We start from the raw sequence: 21,995 nt of genomic DNA, 5'->3' as shown, positions 1-21,995 counted from the left end.
GCAGTAGGGTTGGAATCTAAATTGCCTTTTTAAGCACATTAAGATTATTTAATCTGGAGAGCATAAGACATTTCCAATTTTCATACTCAAGAGTAAGAGAAGGACAATACCTAAGGATTTTAGAACTAATTTCTAAAAAAGTGTTTTGAGTTCTCCATAATTGAGAATTCAAAAATATTCCCTCCAAGTCCATGACAAAATGGGAACAATCTTCCAGGAATGGACGTCTCTGTGGTTGGCCCAGTAAAACCTTGGCGTTGTGGAACCCTCGGGGAATGAATGAGTCACTTTATAGAGTAGAATTTCCTGAATGGCTGAAGATGAAACCTTTAAGGGATAGACATTTAAACTTTTAAATAGAAGTCTTTCTAAAACGGCCTCTTGGCCTCCTGCATTCTAAAACAGGGTAGCTGGGACCTCGTCTCAGCAACCCCATTGCTAGGTGGCACCCTAGGGCTTAAGAGGGCCTGAAACTACTCCACTTTCATTACATGCAGAACTTTCCCTCTATAACCCTCCTACACTGCTGGTAGGAATGTAAGTTGGTGCAGCCACTGTGGAAAACAGTGTGGAGCTTCCTCAGAAAACTAAAAATAGAATTAACATATGATTCAGCAATATTCCCGGACAAAACTATAATTCAAAAAGATACACGCACGCTTATGTTCATAGCAGCACTATTCACAATAGCCAAGACATGGAAACAACCTAAATGTCCATCGACAGATGAATGGATGAAGAAGATGTGGTACATACACACAATGGAATACTACTCAGCCATAAAAAAGAACGAAATAATGCCACTTGCAGCTACATGGATGCAACTAGAGATTATCATGCTAAGTTAAGTAAGTCAGAAAGACAAATACCATATGATATCACTTATATGTGGAATCTAAAACATGGCACAAATGAACCTATCTACAAAACAGAAACAGACTCACAGACATAGAGAACAGACTTGTGGTTGCCAAGGGGGAGGTTGGTGGGGGAGGGAAGTGTGGGATTAGCAGATGTAAACTATTATATATAGGATGGATAAAAAACAAAGACCTACTGTATAGCACAGGGAACTATATTCAATATCCTGGGATAAACCATCATGGAAAAGAATGTTAAAAAAAGAATGTGTGTGTGTGTATAACTGAGTCACTTTTCTGTACAGCTGAGATTGCCACAACATGGTAAATCAATTATACTTCAATAAAATAATTAACAAAAAAAAAAAAAGAACTTTCCCTCTATAACCACAGACCCCCGCCCAGCCACCAGCTGTTCCTCACTCCCACCACACCTGCCCTCCCCTCTCATTTCATCTCTGGTCTCTAGCCCTACACCTCATCCCTCCTTAGGACTAACAGTTATTGAAAACTCAGCTGCCACGCCCAGCGGGTCAGCAGTTTTCTCTGTCCCTATTTATTAAAGCTACAGAACTGAAAACTACTGAAGAAAGTCATGGAAGTGTGTTATAAATTATCATAGCAACGGCCCATGTTCATTCAACATGGGACACTTTCATTTATAAATTATTATAAATCACTTACACCCCCGAAGTAACCAGCACAGGCAGTTTTAGCCACATTTTTATGATGAAACTAAGGTCTACAGGTTAGAGGAGCTTCATAAGGTCACCTGACCAATAAATGGCGGGTGGATAACGTGAATCCAGGCCCTCTCACTCCAAATCCATATATTTTGCTACTTTTCGAATCACCAACTCTGAAAATATCTGCTCTCTAAAATCTGCCAAAAGAATGGGCAGAATAAGTAAAAACTGGCAATCCGGCTGAGCTCCTCTGATATGAAGGTCAGTGGAATCAAGCCTGAAAATGACTTTTTACTCCCATGAGTGTTGAATCGTTGCTCGTGCAAATCACTGTAATTGTTAATTGCAAAGAAGTGTTGGGTATAAACAAGCCACCAGCGCATTTCTGCGGATGAACCAAAGGGTGATGTGGTTTTGCACTATAAGTGTGAGCAGTCCCTAATGGGAGAAATCCAAGGTGAGGGTGAAGGTGTCATTCTCTCTGATTTTATCTCCAAGTCCTATAGACCAGGAATGTGTTTCTAATGATGTATCCATCTTTAGCTATTCCAGGACAACACAAAAGTGCCTTACGTTGAAACAAGTTAATTATACAGAATAGTAGCCATCTGGATTTTTGCAACCCTTATCACGCCTCGCCTCACTAGAATGTTCCAAGAAGACAAGGACTTGATTTTGCTCATTGCTATGCCCAGGGTCTGGAACATAATGGGCTTTCAATAAATACTGGTTAGATCAATGAATGAAACAAAAACGTATCAATTCAAACATGCCGGGACTTCCCTTGTGGCGCAGCGGTTAAGAATCCGCCTGCCAATGCAGGGGACATGGGTCCGAGCCCTGGTCCGGGAAGACCCCACATGCCACGGAGCAGCTAAGCCCGTGCGCTACAACTACTGAGCCTGTGCTCTAAAGCCCGCATGCCGCAAGTACTGAAGCCCGTGCGCCTAGAGTCCGTGCTCCGCAACAAGAGAAGCCACTGCAATGAGAAGCCCGCGCACCGCAACGAAGAGTAGCCCCCGTTCACCGCAACTAGAGAAAGCCCGCACGCAGCAACAAAGACCCAACGCAGCCAAAAATAAATAAAATAAAAAATAAAAAAATTTTAAATATCCCTGATCCAGTATTTGTGATCGTTTAAACAGAGGCTATTAAGCAAATTGATCGTATATCTAAAATGAGGAAGCATTTAAACTATGTGGGATAATAAACTATTTACAAACAACATGCCTGCTAATTATGAATCATTTGTATACTCATTAAGGTCCCCAAGTTTCTCTTCTAAAAGACCTAGTTTACTTGGTGGTTATGCAAAGCCTAGGTCCTTCCTCTCAGCTTAGTTCAATTACACTTAGTATAGTCTTCAAAGTAATATAATTGCATTTCTTTAAAAGAAAATTCATATTCTACAATTCAAACTTTTGCAGTGATCTCACCAGAAAGCATATCCTATAAACATCTTAAATTCTCGATGGCTAGCCCAGCATTCCAAAAATGCATCTTGAAACACTCAAGCCTTTTGACGCTGAGGAATGCATGCTAGCAGCTGTAGTTGGTTGGAAAAAGAAAGATGGACACGCTCTCAGGCAGTTTCCACATACCCTGCTAGAACTTGCTGCAGTGTCTTTCTTTCCTCCATGTATATATCGAGTGGCCCAGATCTGCCATTTTCACCATCAAATTGTTGCACACGCTTTACTCTTTTGAAGTTCAGTTCAGCTCAGTAAACATTTCCTGCAGCCTGATCCTGGGTCAGACCCAGCCCCGGTACTGAGGGCTCAAGGATGAGAAAACATGTAGTCCCTCCCCTCCAGAATCTTCTTCCATTGGGGAGAATTATGTGAGTTATATTCCTTATATTGGGATTATATTGACATAACCAGACTATAATGAGAGCTATGGGCTCTCACAGCATAACGGGCTGTGTGGGTACAAGTAAAGGAACAGGTCATTCCACAAGAGGGAGAGGTGTCAGGGACAGAGAAGGTGACACATGAAACCATTCAAGTTTACAAAGTGGACAACACGGGGAAAGCAGAAAGTACAGCTCATCCACGTATGAGCGCTGGATCATAAACCGAAAATTACACGGAAAAACCCCATAGAGATTAGAAAACACTCCTGTAACTAGGGCTCTGGTTCCTAGCCACCAAAACCACAAAAGTTGAGAAGTTTAAAACTCATCGCCTCATCCAATTGCTTTGTCATGCAGCCACGGAGTGAGGCTTGAGTGCTGAGTCAAGGGTCCAATGAGTGGCCATCGCAGGTGGGCAGGTCAATAACTTTGTGAATGACCATTTGCAGCAGATCATCATCTCCTGACAATCTTCAACTGATCTCTGTTCTTTCCGGGTGGGGGAGGGGGGAGCAGTGGGACTTCTAAACAGCCCAGTTATCCACAGTAACCCTGTGCTAACCCAGTTGGTGAATGTCAATTCAATACATAGATAATACGAGATGATGGGTCTGTTGCAACCCCTCGGGCCTAACCCTCCCTGCCACGCCCCAGATGCCGGCTCCACCAGTGGTCTACCACTGCAAGTTAAAGAACTTCTGAGCTTATTTGCACCACTACGGGAGAAGTTGGGCATGAGCGTCAGCCTCCTGCAGCCATAGGGATGAGGACAAAAGGGTCACCATCTGGAACTATGGGGATGCCGGCAGTCCTTGCAGGAGTGCTTTCTGGCTGCAAGCACAGTTCGAGCTACCCTAGAGCAGGACTTCCCTGGTGGTTAAGTGGTCCAGTGGTTAAGACTCCACGCTCCCAATGCAGGGGGCCCAGGTTCGATCAGGGAACTAGATCCCACATGCCGCAACTAAAGATCCTGTGTGCCGCAACTAAGACTCGGTGCAGCCAAATAAATAAATATTTAAAAAAAAAAAAAAAAAAAGCTACCATTGAGCAGAGTGTCTCGAAGCGACATTTCAGACATTTCGTGCTGGGACTTCCCTGGTGGTCCAGTGGGTAAGACTCCGCGCTCCCGATGCAGGGGGCCTGGACCCGGTTTCGATCCCTGGTCGGGAATCTAGATTCCATATGCTACAACTAAGAAGTCCGCATGCTGCAACTACAGACCCCTCGTGCCACAACTAAGACCTGGCGCAGCCAAAATAAAATAAAATAAACATTTTGCGCTGGATAATTCTTTGCTGTGGGAGACGGGTCTGTGCACTGTAGGATGTTTAGCCCCATCCCTTGTGTCTCAGTCGGTTTAGGCTGCTATGACAAACACTGTATACCATAGACGGGGTGGCTTAAACGACAGTAATCTGTCTCACAGCTGTGGAAGCTGAAAGTCTGAGATCAGAGTGCCAGCATGGTAGGGTTCTGGTAAGAACACTCTTCCCGGTTTGCCGACGACCTCTTAGTCATATGGCTGAGAGAAAGAGAGGCTGAAACCAAGCAGAAGACGTGGCACGGGCTCAGGCTGGCAAGGGGACCACCCACCAGCGCCCACCCTCACTACCCGTGTTATCAGTACACCCTGCGGCTACAAGTCCTCCACCTCCTCTCCGAGTCTGTATTTACGTTACTATGAAAAAAACAAACAGTCGGGGCAAATCACAGCCCCACCAGAAACCTCTGCGTTATGCTGGGTATTGATTGGCCGCTTAATCTGTGCCAAGCACTGTTCTAAGCCCTTGCAGGAATTCTCTCATTTAATCCTTACGACACACCTATGCGATTGGTACTGTAACTATAAATGTCATAAATGGGGAAAGAGAGGTACAGAGACGGAGGGAGACCGGCCCGGGGCCAGGCAACCAATAGGAGGCCAGGCAGACCGCAGCCAGGTCGAGGGGGGGGGTTGGGGGGCGGGAGAGTGCGATGCGTGCGCAGGCGCAGTGTATGCGCGCCTCACCTCCATCCTCCTTAGCAGTTAGGAGAAAGAGAAGCTAAGAAGAAACGGGGAGCCTTCCCTGAACTGACCAGTCCACACAATTGTCCCTCCCGTCCTCCCGCCCTGAGCTCTTAGGCCTTGGTCAACACCCTACCCTAAGCAATGCCTGCCAGAAACCAGCCACTGCCCACCCCAGCGTCCCTCTGACACCATACCGTCACCTCCCACTTCCTACCTCTCCACCAGCACTCCCTGACTCATCCCAGCCCTCCCATGCATATAAACTCAGCCAGCAAAGCCTGTGCCAGGAAGGCATTTCCCCTCACCCGCCTCCCAGCCTCGGCCAGAATTCCTCAGAGAGGTCCAGACCCCTACATGAGGATTGCCAGGGGCCCTTGTTTAAAATACTGTGACAGTGAAATAAGCCAGACACAAAAGGACACAGACTACACGATTCCACTTACAGAGGTCCCTAGAGTAGTCAAATTCAGAGACGGAAAGTAGAGCGGAGGTCACCAGGGACTGGGGGAGGGGGAGGGGCGTGGTTGTTTAATGGGGGCAGAGTTTCAGTTTGGGGAGATGAAAAAAGTTCTGGAGATGGTTGGTGGTGATGGTTGCAGAGCCATGCGAATGTACTTAATGCCACTGAACGATACACTCAAAATGGTTAAACGGTAAATTTTCTATTCTGTGTATTTTACCACAGTTTTAAAAAAATGCTATGACAAAATCAGAATCTTGAGTGGTGCGGGGAAACCCACGTTTTTAACCAGCTCCCCAGTGGTTCTTATGCCCCCTCAGCATGAGAGCCGGGAATGTCACGGCCTCTTAGCTGTGTGACCTCAGTCAAGTCACAGAACGTACGGATCCCAAAGTCCCCTGTCTGGAAATGGACATGAGACTTTCCTCACCTGTTCTTGTGCGGATTACACTAGAGGAGGAATGCAATGTGCCAGGAGTGTGGGAGCTGCCCAACAAAAGTGAACTTGACAGTCGGTCCACAAACACTTCCCGAGCAGCCTGGGTACCAAGCTGAGCCGGGACCTGCCCTCCGTCATCCCTCAAGTCCCTGCGCCTGCACACCGCAGGGGTCTCCCTTCCCCCATGCTCAGGCCTCCCAAGAGTTACCTGCCAGAAACAACATCTGGCAATAGGTAAGGAGGGTCCTGACTTCTCAGAGGCCTCGGCTTGGCAGGTCCGGTCGGCACACACATTCCATTCCTCTCAGCAAGAGCCCAGGGGCTGGGAGGGGGGTGGGGCAGGCCCCAAGGCCGCCTCACACCAAAACTCGACCCCTCCGGCCCTGCCAGTGCCCCTCCCGGCCTCCGCCACCGACCCAGGGCCCTTGGTTCAGCTCTCACTCAGGCCATTTCTACCAGCTTCTAGACCTCCGGAGAGCGCTGGTAGGAAAGTGTCTCTTCTTTTCCTTTTTTCTCCTCTTCTACTTTTCCCAAACTGACCACTCTAGCCATGTTTAGAAAAGAAGAAAGTCTACACTAGTACAAAAATAGCTTTAAAATAATACCTCCCAGGCCTTTTGGGATAAAAGTGTTTCACTAATGTGACAGCTAAGATTACAAAGTGCATCTCCTTCAGCACTTACCGTAATAAGATAGTTGGATGTTTTTAATACCTTTATCTTTTTAAAAGAGATCCACTTACTTGCGTAGTTTGGGGTCTGTAAAGGGGTAAATGTGCTAGGAAGCTACCTAAAGAGTCACTTCAGGCTAACACTTTTGTCTTGGGTACCAGGAGGGTCAGAAGGCTGCCAGGCTGCTCGCGACCCCTTTATTAAGGTGTCTCCCCAAGGGCCTGTCACGTACCAAGGAGGACACCCTGGAGAAGGGCCAGGCCTCCAGCCCTCCAACCCAACCCTCCCGCTCCCTTCCTTCCCTCTACGTGAGGCCGTAGCATCAAATCAAAGTCCTCTTTCTAGAACCGGCTCTCCAAGTGGGTCATCCAGCCCTGCGTGCAATCTTGTCCTTTTCCCTGTTTTGCCTAAGAAACTATTCTTGAAAAATCTCCAAAATGGCTTTGGAGAATATTCATATCTCGAATATTTCACTTCAGTGAAGTGTTTTTCACTTTAATAAAAAGCGATGGCAACTTTGGCCGCTGCCTGGGAGCTGGAATCTAGAGAAGAGGGAGGAAGATGCCCGGTGCCCTTGTGGCTCGATTCTGCCGGATCTGTAGAAGGCTGTCACCCGCTCCCTCCCCACTTCCAGCAGGAGGACAGTAGGCAGGGCCTGGGAAGCCTCACCTCGCCCAGACCCCCACCTCCTGCCAGGCGGGCAGCCCTCTGGCCCCCACGGGTGCCCGCTGGGAGAGCAGACTGGACCCAGTGACCTGTCCTGGACCCTGAGAGCCACAGAACCCTCCCCTTTGCCAATCTTGCCTCTCTACTCCTTTCTAGATCCCCCAGTGACTGGTACTCTAAGGGTGGGGGGAAAAAAAGCTCAAGGGTTACATTAAATCATTGGTTGTGACAAAGTGCGTCATTCTAGGTACATCAATTCAGAGGCTAATGGAGCAAACAGGATTAGTGAGAGGAGGGCCTAACGCTTTCTCAGAGGGGTAAGCCTCCAAAGCCTTGATCTCTGGCCCCAAACAGGGCCTTCCTTCCTGAGCTCTCTGCTATGCCAGGAATTCTGCACACAGTAAAAAAAAAAAAAAAAAAAAAAAATCTCCCCTGGATTTACTACTTTCGGATCTGACCAAGTTGGAATGCCTGCGTGGAGAAAGCTCCTGGCCTGGAGAAGGACGACACTGCGACGACACTGCGTAGGAAACCGGGCCTCAGTAAATAACGCCCTTCACAGAAAAGCCCAGAGGCTGTCCCTCATGAGGGACTGGATGTAAGAACAGCGCAGCCTGGGTAGTTGCTGGGCTGACCCTTCACCCTGAGGTAACTTGCACGAGAAGGAAGGTGTTATGGGCTGAATTGTGGGCCCTGCCCCCCAAATTCACATGTAGAAGTACCTCCAGTACCTCAGAAAGTGACTGCATTTGAAGATGGTCTTTAAAGAAGCAGTTAAGTTAAAATCAGATCACTAGGGTGGGCCCTAACCCCATATGACCCCGGTGTGCTTATAACAAGAGGAAATAAGGTCACAGACAGTTACAGAGGGACGACCGCGTGGAGACAGGAAAAGACCGTCATTTATAAGCCAAGGAGAGGGGCCTCGAGAAACCCACCCTGCCACACCTCGATCTTGGACTTCTAGCCTCCAGGTTCGTGAAAAACAAATGTCTGCTGCTCAGCCATCTGGTCCTGGAGGCCCAAGCAAACTCGTACAGAAGATGCAGCTGTAGAAAACCACGTGCCCCGGATGGGAGTGGCACAGATGAAACTTCAGGAAGTTCAGAGAAGAGGTGAGAATTATTACGAACTTGCAGGGAGGGTGGGAGATCCTCAGATATGATGTTTGGCTACAACTGATTCGCTGAGAAAATTTATGCTGCATCTGTGGAAGCCCTTTCAGTCAAATCGCTGAGGAGGGAAAGAGAAGAGTGAAAGAAAAGTGAATCTGCTCTGTATGTGGAATTTCCAGAATTCCCCTCCCTGTGGGGTCCTAGGTTGGTGTGGCCACGAGAAAGGTGTGCAGGACTTGGAGGGTGCAGGGGAAGCGCAGCCCTTTTGTGCTCTGAGGGTGGAGCAGGGCAGACAGATGCGGGGCAGTTCAGGCATACTTCTTAGTGCTGGGGCAGCCACCTGGCCCACTCCTGGGCCAGGTGTGTGCAGCTCTGGGGTGCGGGGCCCCTGCTTGCCCAGAATGTCACTGCATCATGGTGATCTCAGGTGGTGAGAGCCCTTCCGGTCTGTCCCCTGTCTCTCCCACTCTGCATGCATCTTCCCTCCCAAGCTGGCCCAGCTGAGACCAGCATTCTAGGCTCGACCCTCCGGCGCCTCATTCCTGCCTCCGCACCTCCTACCCTCAGACCTACCACTGCCACCAAAAAAACCTCCCCAAACCTCTGCTTCTAGCAAGTCATCCTTCAGCACACTTCAAAGGCTGGGTCCTTCCAGATCAAGTCTAAACCCTCTGACTAGATGCTAAGACCTTTTATAATCTGTTCCCAACTTACTGCCCCGCCGTCTTCCCTGCTGCTCCCCAGTACATGCACTCTGCCGAGTGAGGCCAGTCCCTTCCTCCCTGTTGGGGTCTGCCATGCCCACTCCATCACTCAGATAGGTCCCCACGCTGTCAGACCTTTCCTTCTTCAAGGTCCAGCTCAAGTCTCATCTCCTTCACAAAGCCTCCATCCAGGCCATTAGGTGCAGTATTTAAGGGAAAAGACGCTGGAGCCAGGCTGTCTGGATTCAAATCCTGGCTTTGCACTTCCAGCTCTGTATGACTTTGAACAAATTACTCAGTCTTTCTGTGCCTCAGGTTCCTCCACTGGAAAATGGAGATGAACAGGGTTCGCAGGGTTATTGAGAAGATTAAATGAGTTCAAGTCACGTAAAACATTTGTATTGTGTCCGACACATAGAAAGCACTTGATAAGGGTTAGTTCTTATTTCATTTTTATTATTACGTGGCCATTTCATCCCTCTCCAAGACTCTTTCCCCTGAATTTCTACACCTGGTATAATAGAGACCACATCACTCAAGTACTTAATTATAGTCAGTCTTGTACTGTTCGCTGCAATTTCATGTGTAACAAACAGGAACAAGAACATTTTTTCTGTGATCAGAACATCAATAAGCAATAGCTTATTCATGAACAGAAACTATTCCTCATTCTTTACTTTCAGCATAAGGGGGAGAACTTGCCCTGTTTCTTCCTGGTAGCATTTAACCCCTAAGAGACCCAGGAGGGAAAAGATAGGGACAACATGTCAGGAACAGGAAGACATGAAAATGCCCACAGAATGGTCCTGAAACCCATCCTCCTGGAACATTTGAACACCAAGAAGATGACATTTTGACAGACATGGTTTTCACATCAAGAAGCACTGTCTGGGGGGGTGGTCTGACCAGAGGCAGGGCCCTCAGCCAGTGTCTGCTCCCTGGAAACTGAACAGCACCCAAGTAACAGAAGACCCCGAAGGCCCAGGGCCCAAGGGGCCAGCAGATGGCCATAGTATCAAGGTGGGGTGGGCCCCTGACACTGTGCAGGCTCCCAGCTTTGCTGCCAAGGGCCTTCTGGTTTACCACCCAGACCACTGAAAGCTCATGAATCAGTCCATAGATCAAGACAATACAGGAGTTATGTGGCACTCAGCTGTTTTAGGTCTCCGTTTCTTCCACTTTAAAATGAAGGGATTGGTGGAAACAGAGTATAGCTAACAAACCACCCAGTTCTGCAATTCTGCACAGTGAGTTCTTTGCGCAGTCAGAGCAAGCAAAGGCAGTCAAGGAGGACTCTGAGAGTTTGATTTCCATCAATACTACCCAAAGCACTCTATAGATTCAAAGCAATCCCCATCAAAATTCCAAAGGCATTTTTCACATAAATAGAAAAAGAAAATCCCAAAATTTTTATGGAATCACAAAAGTCTCCAAATAACCAAAGAAATCTTGAGAAGGAAGAAAGCTGGAGGCACCCCACATCCTGATTTTAAACTATATTACAAAGCTGTAGTAATCAAAACAGTATGGCATTGGCATAAAACAGACACATAGATCAATGGAACAGAATAGAGAGCCCAGAAATTAAACCATGCATTTATGGTTAATTAACTTACAACAAAGGAGCCAAGACTATACAATGGGAAAAAGACAGTCTCTTCAATAAATGAGAGTTTAATTTCCCCTTCCCTGTACACAGAGCTGCACAAAAGAAGGAAAAAAACCGGAGCCACAGAATAGCCCCTCTGTGCTTCATGCATTTGGCACTAGAGCCCTCCTGGCTGAGAGGTGCCAAAGCTAAGGATGAATACAACAAGGTGTGCAACTTACCCAGGTTTAAGTTTCAGCTGTGACACTTACAGGCAAGTTACCTGATTTTTGTGAAGCCTCAGTTTTCTCAGCCAATACACAAGGCTAATAATAATACTTACTTCATGCACTTATTGATTAAAATGTAAAGCACCTTGCACAGGACCCAAAGCAGAGGAGGTGCCCAAATCATTCAGAAAATGTTGATCAGGTACCCAGTAAGGGACAGACACCATTCCAAGGCACTGGAGCACAGTCTTGCACAAAAAAAAAAAAAACTCTCCCTTATAGAGTTTAATTTTAGAAGGAGAAGACAGATAATAAGAAATAACCTTAATAAAGGTCAGATTTCCTCAAAAGCACAGGAGAAGAATATGAAGAAAAATCAACTAGGGTAAAAAGGATAGAGATGGAGGTGGGATTTCTAGGTAGAATCCTCAGCAAAGTCCACTCAGAGAAGACGAGCCTTGAATGGACACCTCAGTAAGTGTCACTATTATCCTCATGGCCAGTCCTGGTGGCGCCAGGGTTTGGTGCCAACAATGTATTTTTCCTGGTGTCCAAATGGGCATTTCTCCCCAACATGTCTCACAAAAGAGACTGTCAGGGTTGGAAGAGACTCAGATTCTCTGGTTCATTTTATAGAGGAAGAATGAAACCCACAAAGGTGGGCCAACAAACCCAGGGTCACACGGTTAGTTCAGAGACCGAGATTGGTGCCACCTCCAGTCTCCTGACTCTAAGACCAATATTCTTGCCTCTGCTTCATACCCTGTTGCCCTAGGCTGACTCAGACCCACGTAAAATCGAGGCCTGGAGCCTGGAAGATTTCTAGCCTGGTGTTGTATTTCAGCCTGCACAGTAGCTCAGGGTTATTAGCTGTGCAGTCTGAATACATATCTTTCAGACACATTTACAGGGAAAAAAAAATTATCATGGATTTGCAAGAAGACATTCACGAACCAGCGACCCCAGTTTGAACAAATAAAAATGAAAGACCATCACTTCAGGGCATCCCTGGGCACCAAGAATACCACACACACAAATGCAACCACCCTGGAACCACTCATATGACACTCCTCAGCTGTAAGGCAGTCATCGAAAGACCAAGAATTTGTTGACTTTTTTCCCCTCAGATTGTCATCAAAATGTAAAAACACTATTTGATTTGTGTAGACTCCTTGAGCCCCTGAGAAGATGCCCACAGAGTCCAGTTTGGGGAACTCAGATACGACACAGGTTTGTTTTTTGTTTTGTTTTGGGTTTTTTGGCACAGGTTTTTGAAGGGCTGTTTGTTATAGGATAAATCCTTGCAGTGATCAGGGGCATTTACAAGAACTACTAAGGCTAAAGGGGGCTGCAAAAAGGGATCAACCCAGTTTGCTTCATTTTGAAGCTGCCCTGGGCCAGAAGGATGAGACTGGAGCCTGGTAGCCATGGGACTTTCATACGTCTGCATGACTCTCAGAGACTAGGAACATCTGTGGGCCGTTAAGGTGGGGACCTCAGAGCACCATCCATCCATTCATTGAACAGATACTAACTGAGCACCTAGTGTGTGCCTGGCACTGTTACAGGCACTGAGGATATGACAGGAAACCAAACAAAGCCCCTGACATCATGAAGCTTACATTCTAGTGAGGAGGAAGGAAAGGAACAGATTAGGGAGGGCGTATGTGTCAGACTGTGATAAGTAAGTGGGTAAAAGGCATGGGTGACGCCTGGAATCAGGAGAGCAAGGGCTTGTTACTTTAAGTTTTCAGAGAAGGGCTCTCTAGAGACGTGACATTGGAAGGCGAAGAGTTTGTCAAGGGAAGAACATTCTAGGCATAGTTCTCCACAAACTCAGAAGCCCTGAGGCGGCACAACAAGGGGACACTTGTGGCCTGAGCTGATGAGGGAAGGAGAGGTGGGGTCAGATGAGCAGTGAGGGCCAACAGACCTTTGCAAGCACTTAAATTTTGCCTCGAGTGAGATGGGGAGTGAGATGCTGGAATGAGGAATGACATTATTTGACTAATGTTTTTCACGGGTTGAACTTATTGCTGTGCTCAGAAGAGACCAGAGGGGGACCAAGACTGAAACAGGGAGGCCAGTTAGGAAACAATTGTCATAATGCAGACGAGCGGTGTGGTGGCCTGGATCCGGCAGCAATGTTCGGGATGGTGAGAAATGACTCGATTCTGGGTACAGAGGATGGAGCCGATGGGAATTGCTCATTGTCTAAACATGAGTTGTAAGAGAATTCGAGAAGTCCAAGATGACTCGAGTTTTAGCCTGAAGCACCTGAGGGTAGAGTTGACATTGATGGAGATAAAGTCCGTGGGAGGGCCTGGGGTGGGTGGAGAGAGGTAGAGAAGGGAGGTAAAGAGAGAATTTTCCCACCAGGTGTTCAAGCTCTGATCTTGATTTATAAAGTCAACCTTGCATAAGAGATGGACCATATGATCCCACAATTCCACCACAAGGCATAACACTCAAAAGAATTGAAAGCAGGGACTCATACTTGTACACCAATGTTCGCGGCAGTGCCATTCACAATAGCCAAAAAGTGGAAACAACTCAAATGTCCATTGACAGATGACTGGATAAGCAAAATGTGACCTATACATAAAATTCAGCCTATAGAAGAAAGGAGGTTCTGACACATGCTACAGAATGGACGTACCCTGAAGACATTATGCTACGTGAAGTAAGCCAGCCATCAAAGGACAAATGTATGGGGCTTCCCCGGTGGCGCAGTGGTTAAGAATCCGCCTGCCAATGCAGGGGACACGGGTTCAAGCCCTGGTCCGGGAAGATCCCACATGCCGCGGAGCAACTAAGCCCGTGCGCCGCAACTACTGAGCCTGCGCTCTAGAGCCCGCAAGCCACAACTACTGAAGCCTGTGCGCCTAGAGCCCGTGCTCTGCAACAAGAGAAGCCACTGCAATGAGAAGCCCTCACACCGCAACAAAGAGTAGGCCCCACTCTCTGCAACTAGAGAAAGCCCGCGTGCAGCAATGAAGACCCAACGCAGCCAAAACTAATAAATAAATAAATATTTTTTAAAAAGGACAAATGTATGACTCCACCAATATGAGGCACGTAATGTAGTTAAATTCACAGAGACAGAAAACAGAATCGTGGTTGCCAGGAACTGGAGGGAGAAAAGGGGAAGTTATTGTTTAATGGGTACAGAGCTTCTGTTTGGGAAGATGACAGTGTTCTGGGGACAGAGAATGGTGATGAGTGCCCAACAATGTGAATGTACTTAATGCCACTGCACTGTACACCTAAAAATGGTTAAAACGCTAAATCTTATGTATATTTTACAATTAAAAAAAAATTAGATGGCAATCTCACAGGTTAGTCCACTGGCAAGGGCTCTCTAAGGCTTTAGAGGAACTTCCCTGGCGGTCCAGTGGTTAAGACTCCACACTTCCACTGCAGGGGCCACAGGTTTGATCCCTGATCAGGGAACTAAGATCCCGAATGTGCAATCAATAAATAAATAAATAAATAAAGGCTTTAGAGATTTATAAATACAAACTCAAAAAAAAAAACAAAAAAAAATCATCCTAGAGTTTTCCCATGGTTAGTGGTGGTTGCAGGAATATCTGCACGTAATCCGCCAAGAGGGCTTCAACAGAGAGAGACAGAACACGGGGGGAGGGGCAGAGGTGAAACAGAAGCCTATTCCAGGCAGAAAGAACATATGAAAGAGATACGACTGGGAATTCCCTGGTGGTCCAGCGGTTAGGACTTGGTGCTCTCACTGCCAGGGGCCCAGGTTGGATCCCCGATCAGGGAACTAAGATCCCACAAGCCATGCAGCACAGCCAATAAAAGAGAGAGAGAGAGAGAGAGAGAGAGAGGACTTGAATGAGACGGCCAGAGAAGGAAAGAGGATTGAAACAACGGGAGCAGGGATGCTGTGGACCAGCAAAGGTGGGGAGATCTGATGACGGCTCTGGTGACCCAGAGAAAGTCATTGTGTTTAACATCCTGTGTGGAGCTGATAAAGGGGCATAATTACAAGAGGTCACGTTACTGAGTGCTTACTCTGTGTCTAAGCCCTGCTCGGCTACTAACTGGCTTAATCCTCACAACCACCACACAAGGGAAATACTCTAATCATCCTGATTTCACAAATGGGGAAACAAGAACCTGTCCCATCAGAAGGTTAGAGTAGCAGAAACAGGATTGAAACCCCGGCAGTCCAGTTCCGGAGCGGAGCTCTTAACCACGAGGCTACCCAGCTCTCAATGCCAGACAGTGTGACGTGCAAACATTGTGACTTTGGGGGTGGACATTTATAGATTCAACTTCCCAGCATTTCATCTTTCAAAACCCTCTTAGCCACTTAAGACACCACGTGGCCAGATAGAGGTCTGGAGCAAAAGCCCCACTGGTCTGAACCTCACGGTCTTATCTCAAAGTCCAGCCACGGCTCTCTGATCAAACACACTGATTTTCTGCTTATTTACCAAAATGACTCTTTATGACAACAGCTGACAGCAGTGCTGCTGTGAGAAAGCCGACCCCAAGCTCTGTTCTGTTTTTAACTATTAAGGGACACGGCAGAAACCTCTTGAGAAGCTGAAGTAGAGAAAGCCCGAGGCCAATGGCGGGGGGCAGGAAATGTTCGTTTCAGCTGAAGTCAGGTTTACATGAAATTCCGACTTCAAAGTCCATGAAAGTGAGGGCCGTGAAAGCAGGTTTCAAAGGAAACGTTTGTGATCAGGGAAAAGCCTGTAACCTGGCCAGTAGAGGAGTCCCAGCAAGGACAGCTGTAATCTTTCTCCTGTCGTTGAAAGCAAAGCTCGCGAAGATGAAAAGCCCCAGCGAGTTCTTCTAAGCTCCGCAGACTTTATGTGAATCCCCGTGCCTGGCTGCATGAATTCTACCTCCTTCTGTGCTGGCTGCCGGTAAATGCTTACTGAGTGAATAGATGTGATGCATCCGGTGTATAACAGGTCCTTTGGGGAAAGGGGTCAAATCCCAATCGTCTTTAAATCTTGAGACACTTAATAAATGTTGAAGTACATCGTACTAGAAAAAAGTGCTGCGTTGGAAACGCAAACACTGTGAGAGTCTAAGCTGCTCCCAAAAGGACGAGGAGTATGCAGCCACGTGAGAGCTGGGAAGCCAGTCAGAAGCTCCTGCCGTCATCTCTCTATTGTATGTGCCAGGCAGACTGTGCAGGGGACCTTCCCGGGTCCCCAGGGGATGTGAAGTCTAGCAGAAGCCCAGTACTGTGGGAGTTGAAATGGGGGTGCCCGGCACCGCAGGAGGGCACTGAGCCCAGACCCAGAGGCTCAGGGGGTCTGAGGTAGTGACTCAAAGGCCCAGAAAAACGGGGGGCAGAAAGAGTGTTGGGGAGAATTGTGAAGACAGGAGCAGGGACCAACATCGTGAATTTGGGTACCAGCAAGCGCTCTGGTGTGCGTGGGGCGACAGGTGCACATGGGAAAGCCGTGGGTGCTGAAATGTCAGCAGGTCATGGCAGCCTTGGGTGCTACGACAAAGACATGAACTTCACCCTGAAAGCCAAGAGGAGCCTCTGAAGAATTATAAGCAGGGGAGTAACATGATCCGATTTTTCTTTTAGACTGGCCTCTACTTAAAGCTCACTCCCTCTGTGGAGGAAAAGGTCTAAGACAGGCGGACCCGTAAATAATGGTGGCAACTGCAGTCAATAATGAAAACCTAAGATGTCAGGGATGTTAAGGAGGGGGGTGCTGGTGTGGCGACCAGATGGTTACAGAGCTGATCAGAGGCAGAGAAAACTCGACGGGGGTCCGGTTGGCAGGGTGAGGGGAGGCGCAGGTGGGCCCAGTGCTGGAAAGCAGGCTTGAGAATCAGCAGCCCCAAGAGGTTGCCCAGAGAGTCCAGAACGAGAAAAATAAAGAGCCCAGGACAGGTCCTCGGGAAATTCTGCCACTTGTGAGCTCGCAGGAAGAGACAAGGCCATAAGGGGCCTGGGAAGGTCGTCCTAACCATGCAGACAGAAGAGAAATCACTAGGGAATTCCCTAGCGGTCCAGTGGTTAGGACTTGGCACTTTCACGGCTGCGGTCTGGGTTCAGTCCCTGGTCGGGGAACTGAGATCCCGCAAGCTGTGCAGTGAGGTCAGAAAAAAAGAAAAAGAGGGCTTCCCTGGTGGCGCAGTGGTTGGGAGTCCGCCTGCCAGTGCAGGGGACACGGGTTTGGGCCCTGGTCCGGGAGGATCCCACATGCCGCGGAGCAACTAGGCCTGTGCGCCACAGCTGCTGAGCCCGCGTGCCACAACTACTGAGCCCGTGTGCCACAACTGCTGAGCCCGCGTGCCACAACTGCTGAGCCCGCGCGCCTAGAGCCCGTGCTCCGCAGCGGGAGGGGCCACCACAGTGAGAGGCCCGAACACGGCGGTGAGGAGGGGCCCCCACTCACTGCAGCTAGAGAGAGTCTGCGTGCAGCAACGAAGACCCAACGCCTCCAAAAAACAAACAAACAAACAAATAAATAAATCTCAAAAAAAATAAGTCTTTAAAAAAAAAAGAAAGAAAGAAAAAGAAAAAAGAGAGAAATCACTAAGCCAGGGGAGGAGGGGGATTCCAGGAGGGAGAGGACACAGCACCAAATGCCCTGAGACTACCCTGGGCAGAATGAAGGATGAGCAAGAACCCCTCTGGGTGGAGATGGGGGAAGCCCCATAGCAGTGGGTGGGGCACTGGCATGAGTGGGACACGAGGAAGAGGTGATAGAGAAAGCAGGTGACCTTTCCAAGCAGGTTGGCTCTACAAGGACAACACCACAGCAAGGGCGGGAGGGGCTGAAGGAGGGTTGCTTTAAAGGGGGAAGGGCGAGAGCGTATCTATTTGCCGAAAGGAGATGCCAAGATAGAGGTGGGGTGCTGAGGAGAGCAGGGGTGACTGAGGGAGGTGAGGGAAGGGTATGCACAGAACCGCTGGAGGGATAAGGCTAATGCCGGGATGGAGGAGGTGGGGGGGCGGCGTCTGTGGGGGCGAAGGGACAGGAAACCCCAATACTCCCCAGTGACGAACAGTGACTGCTCCAGCTGGTGGTGCCACGTGAGATGCAGGCTCGGTGGCGAGTTCAACATTTCAGGAGAAGCTAGGCTATTCCTCTTGACCACGTTCCCGATTCTCTGGAAATCTCCTGATTTTTAAATGTTCGCAACTACCTCAAATACAGTGAGCCCCAACCCTGACTATGGCCCAAATTAAGATCCCCATGACCAGGATTTCCACTTCCCACAGTTACTTCCTCTCATCTCCCCCTTCACGTGGGCGTCTCCCCTCTGGAGAAAGCATTTCCGTTACAGGATCCAAAATACTTTTTCCTCAACTCTGCGGATCTTCACTAGAAGTAGCTACTAATCCTTAAGTTCTAAGTCTCTGGTCTCTGCCCCGCCCTGAATTCAACAGATACTGTCCTGTAAGCCGTGTGAATGTTCCTCATATGCCACACATGTTAACAGCCTTACATACAAAGAAACCCTTGAGACTCCTTTAGAAGGAGTCAATTATATTCTTCTAATTCTTCTGTGTTTTCCACAGGCTTTTCAAACAGCTGAAAGGAGAGAGGAAGACTTGAATTTCTAGGTCCTAGAGAGGAAGGTGGGGGGGCCCTGGTGCTCCGAGCCAGCTCTCTCCTGAGTGTGGCTTCTGGTCCAGGGAGGCATGGTCATCTGCACAGGCTCCCATGAGCCTCATGTCTGGATGGAGGTATCATTATTACAATTAAAGTTATCATTCTTTCGGGGCCCACGAAACTTCTCTCACCTGTGTTTGGGGTGGAGACTAACTCTGCCCGGGCTTGGCTGGTGGCTTCCTCAAGTTTATTCTGGTCTTTGCATTCCAGGGCTGATGGCTGTGGTGCATTCTAACAACAAGGACAAGGGTTGTTACCAGTCGCACATCAAATCACCCAACCAATTAACGTTTCTCAAATGCCTAATATATTAAAAAAACGAGGAGCCCCACTTTTACGCCCCACCGCATCTCAGTCCAGCCCACCCATCACTAGGAAGCTCTGCCTGTAGGAGAGATAACAGGATCTTAAGAAGGGAGCTGGCATCAGCTGAAAGACATCCTTCTGTGAAAGTCCAGTGACCCTCATAGAAAGGGGACAATGCCATCTCAGGTTCATCAGTACAGCAGACCCAGTCCCTGGCCTCAAGGGTTTGGCGGTGGCAGAAGAAAAGAGATAAAGTGCAATTCAATACTGAGGAACAAGATGTTGTCAAGTGAGGAACGTGTAGAAAGGAGGGTGTGTTACTGTCCACTCTGCATCTTTTCTCTGTACCACAACTGACCCGGATGCCATGCGGCAGGAGCTCTAACCAGTGGATTGAATTCCACTAAGAGTTCCTGAAGCCTATGTGGTAGGTCTCCAACGCAAGGGTCACCACCATCTCAGAGTAGGGGGTCCCCTGAGGAAGGAAAGCCTACCTGAGCACGGGATTCCCTGGCCAATGCCAGAATCCTGACTGGCAACAACATGGAAACCAGTTTGTGAAGAACAGAGTTACTATCAGTAGCTTCCACAGGCTGTTCCTTTCAGGTGTTTGCTCAAGTTGAACATCAGCCCAAGAAATTACTCTTTCTTGGGAGAAAGTAACTTGGAGATTGATGAAAGAATGAGTCTGGATCTTCAACTTCAAATTGGTCAATTTTCTTATTCATGCTTTCCTCTTCCAGGTGATCTATCCTCACCATAAGTAACAAGCACATCCCTCATTAGACTTTCCTAAGGGCCGAGACCATGGATTATTTGTCTTTGTATCCCCGTTTATAGAGCCTAGCACATTGTCCCAGGCACTCTGGAAAAGTTTGTGGCTTGAATAGATGACTGACAAAGGAAGGAAGGAAGGAAGGAAGGAAGGAAGGAAGGAAGGAAGGGAGGGAGGGAGGGAGGGAGGGAGGGAGGGAGGGAGGAGGAAGGAAGGAAGGAATATTTTTTTGACTGAATGATACTTGCATTTCTTTAACAACCACTGACATGAAAACTGAGACACAGAGAGCTTAAGTAACTTGCCCAAGGTCACACAGCTAGGAAGTCGCAGAGCTGGGATTTGAACCCAGGCCACCTGGTTCATGAACCCACACGCAAAACTATTAAACCATCCACTTATGTTTCCCAGCATATACTAGAAAATATGAAAGAAAAACAAAGTCCAAGGCAAAGTGACCAAAATATCCAAAAGAAGAAGTTATCCTGAAGAAAATATGGTTCTTTGCTAATTATATCGATTGCCTCGCACTGTCCTGTTGGCAGAACTCATAGCCTGAACTAGAGCACTTTAGAAACGAGAATAATATTACTGCACTGGCAAAACAAAGGTTCTGTAGTAGCCGGACTGGATAAAGGGGTAAAAACCAAATTCGGTTTCAATTGACTTTAGGAAAGGAGATAATCAAATCAGCAAGCAAATGGTTTTCTGATACAAATAGGAAATTAATCTGATACAAATAGGAAATTAACCTGAAACCATCAGAACAAGTCACCCTGCCTTAAAATCCTATGATCCCTCTAAAAATGTAAGCCTCGGAAGGAAGCCACTATTAAATACAGCCGCACTGAGTGGTGAGTCCAATTCAATCCCCAGAGATTAATATTAAGGCACTAAGTGGTTCTAAGGTGTGTCTTGTTAGTAACAGAGAAGCGTGTCCAGAGGAAACTTTCAGGGAGAAAAATCCTTTCACAGCCACCATTTTGGTGTCTTCCTGAGTACAGAGGATGAGAAAAATAGAACAAGGAACCCAAGACATCGAGGTGGAGATGGGGAAGAGAAAGAGTCATGAAATTAAATGGTGTAAAAATTTAAATGCTCTTAAAGCTTTTCCTTTTCAAAGGGACTCTCCGGGCTTCCCTGGCGGCGCAGTGGTTGAGAGTCCGCCTGCCGATGCAGGGGACGCGGGTTCTTGCCCCGCTCCGGGAAGATCCCACATGCCGCGGAGCGGCTGGGCCCGTGAGCCATGGCCGCTGAGCCTGCGCGTCCGGAGCCTGTGCTCCACAACGGGAGAGGCTACAACATTGAGAGGCCCGCGTACCGCAAAAAACAAACGAACAAAAACAAACAAACAAAAGGGACTCCCCGGCACTTCCCTGGCGGTCCAGTGGTTAAGACTCCACGCTTCCACTGCAGGGGGCGCAGGGTTCCATCACTGCTCAGAGAACTAAGATCCCGCATGCTGCACAGTGTGGCCAAAACAAATAAAAAATAAATAAAAGGGACTCCTCTGTGGAAAACATTGTACTAGATGACGTGTGAGCTTGGAAAAGATTAAGGCAGGATCCAGCTGGTGGTACAGCTTCTGATGTACCAGAAGATAAGCCTGGCATCATCTAAGTCAAGCAAGGGACAAAACCAACGACTGCTGCTGACGTGTCCCACGCTGATCAAAGGAGAAACCCAGAGGCCGGGAGCAGAGAATGCACTGCTGTGTCAGACCAGACAATTGGCATCATCATTCCAGGGCGTGACCACTGTGTGGCAGGAACGGACGTGAAGGAAGGGCAGGCTGTGGCCAAAGAACTCTTTGGAGCCATTCCAGAGAAGAGAGGATGGGGGACTGGGTGGGGCATTCCCCAGAGGCCCTCCAAGACCCCAGACGCTGGCGTTTTACATCTAAAAGGTACAGTGAAGTGTGTGGAGAAAACTGATACATAACGAGATTCCCCTGCAAAAGGGTAGAGACCGGCTTAGTTACTCACTCCCTGTAAAATAGTAACA

The 21,995-nt window shown here is 48.1% G+C and overlaps 1 protein-coding gene across 3 annotated transcripts in view; it reads right to left on the bottom strand.

Moving 5' to 3' along the window:
* Positions 1–21,995, bottom strand: part of AHNAK (AHNAK nucleoprotein) — a 118,694-nt gene that overhangs the window by 42,243 nt on the left and 54,456 nt on the right. For 2 of the 3 annotated variants that reach the window (XM_067748718.1, XM_067748719.1), the window contains exon 5: positions 19,042–19,141. In XM_067748718.1, coding sequence (XP_067604819.1) covers positions 19,042–19,141 — 100 coding nt within the window. Of the gene's footprint in view, positions 1–8,525; positions 8,879–19,041; positions 19,142–21,995 lie in introns of those variants that run through there. The other variant, XM_067748720.1, reaches the window with a different exon arrangement.

This window comes from Pseudorca crassidens, chromosome 9 (genome assembly GCF_039906515.1).
Source record: "Pseudorca crassidens isolate mPseCra1 chromosome 9, mPseCra1.hap1, whole genome shotgun sequence".
In the NCBI taxonomy this organism is placed as follows: domain Eukaryota; kingdom Metazoa; phylum Chordata; class Mammalia; order Artiodactyla; family Delphinidae; genus Pseudorca; species Pseudorca crassidens.
Note: the sequence above shows the minus strand (reverse complement) of the source record. Positions and strands in the feature narration are given on the sequence as shown.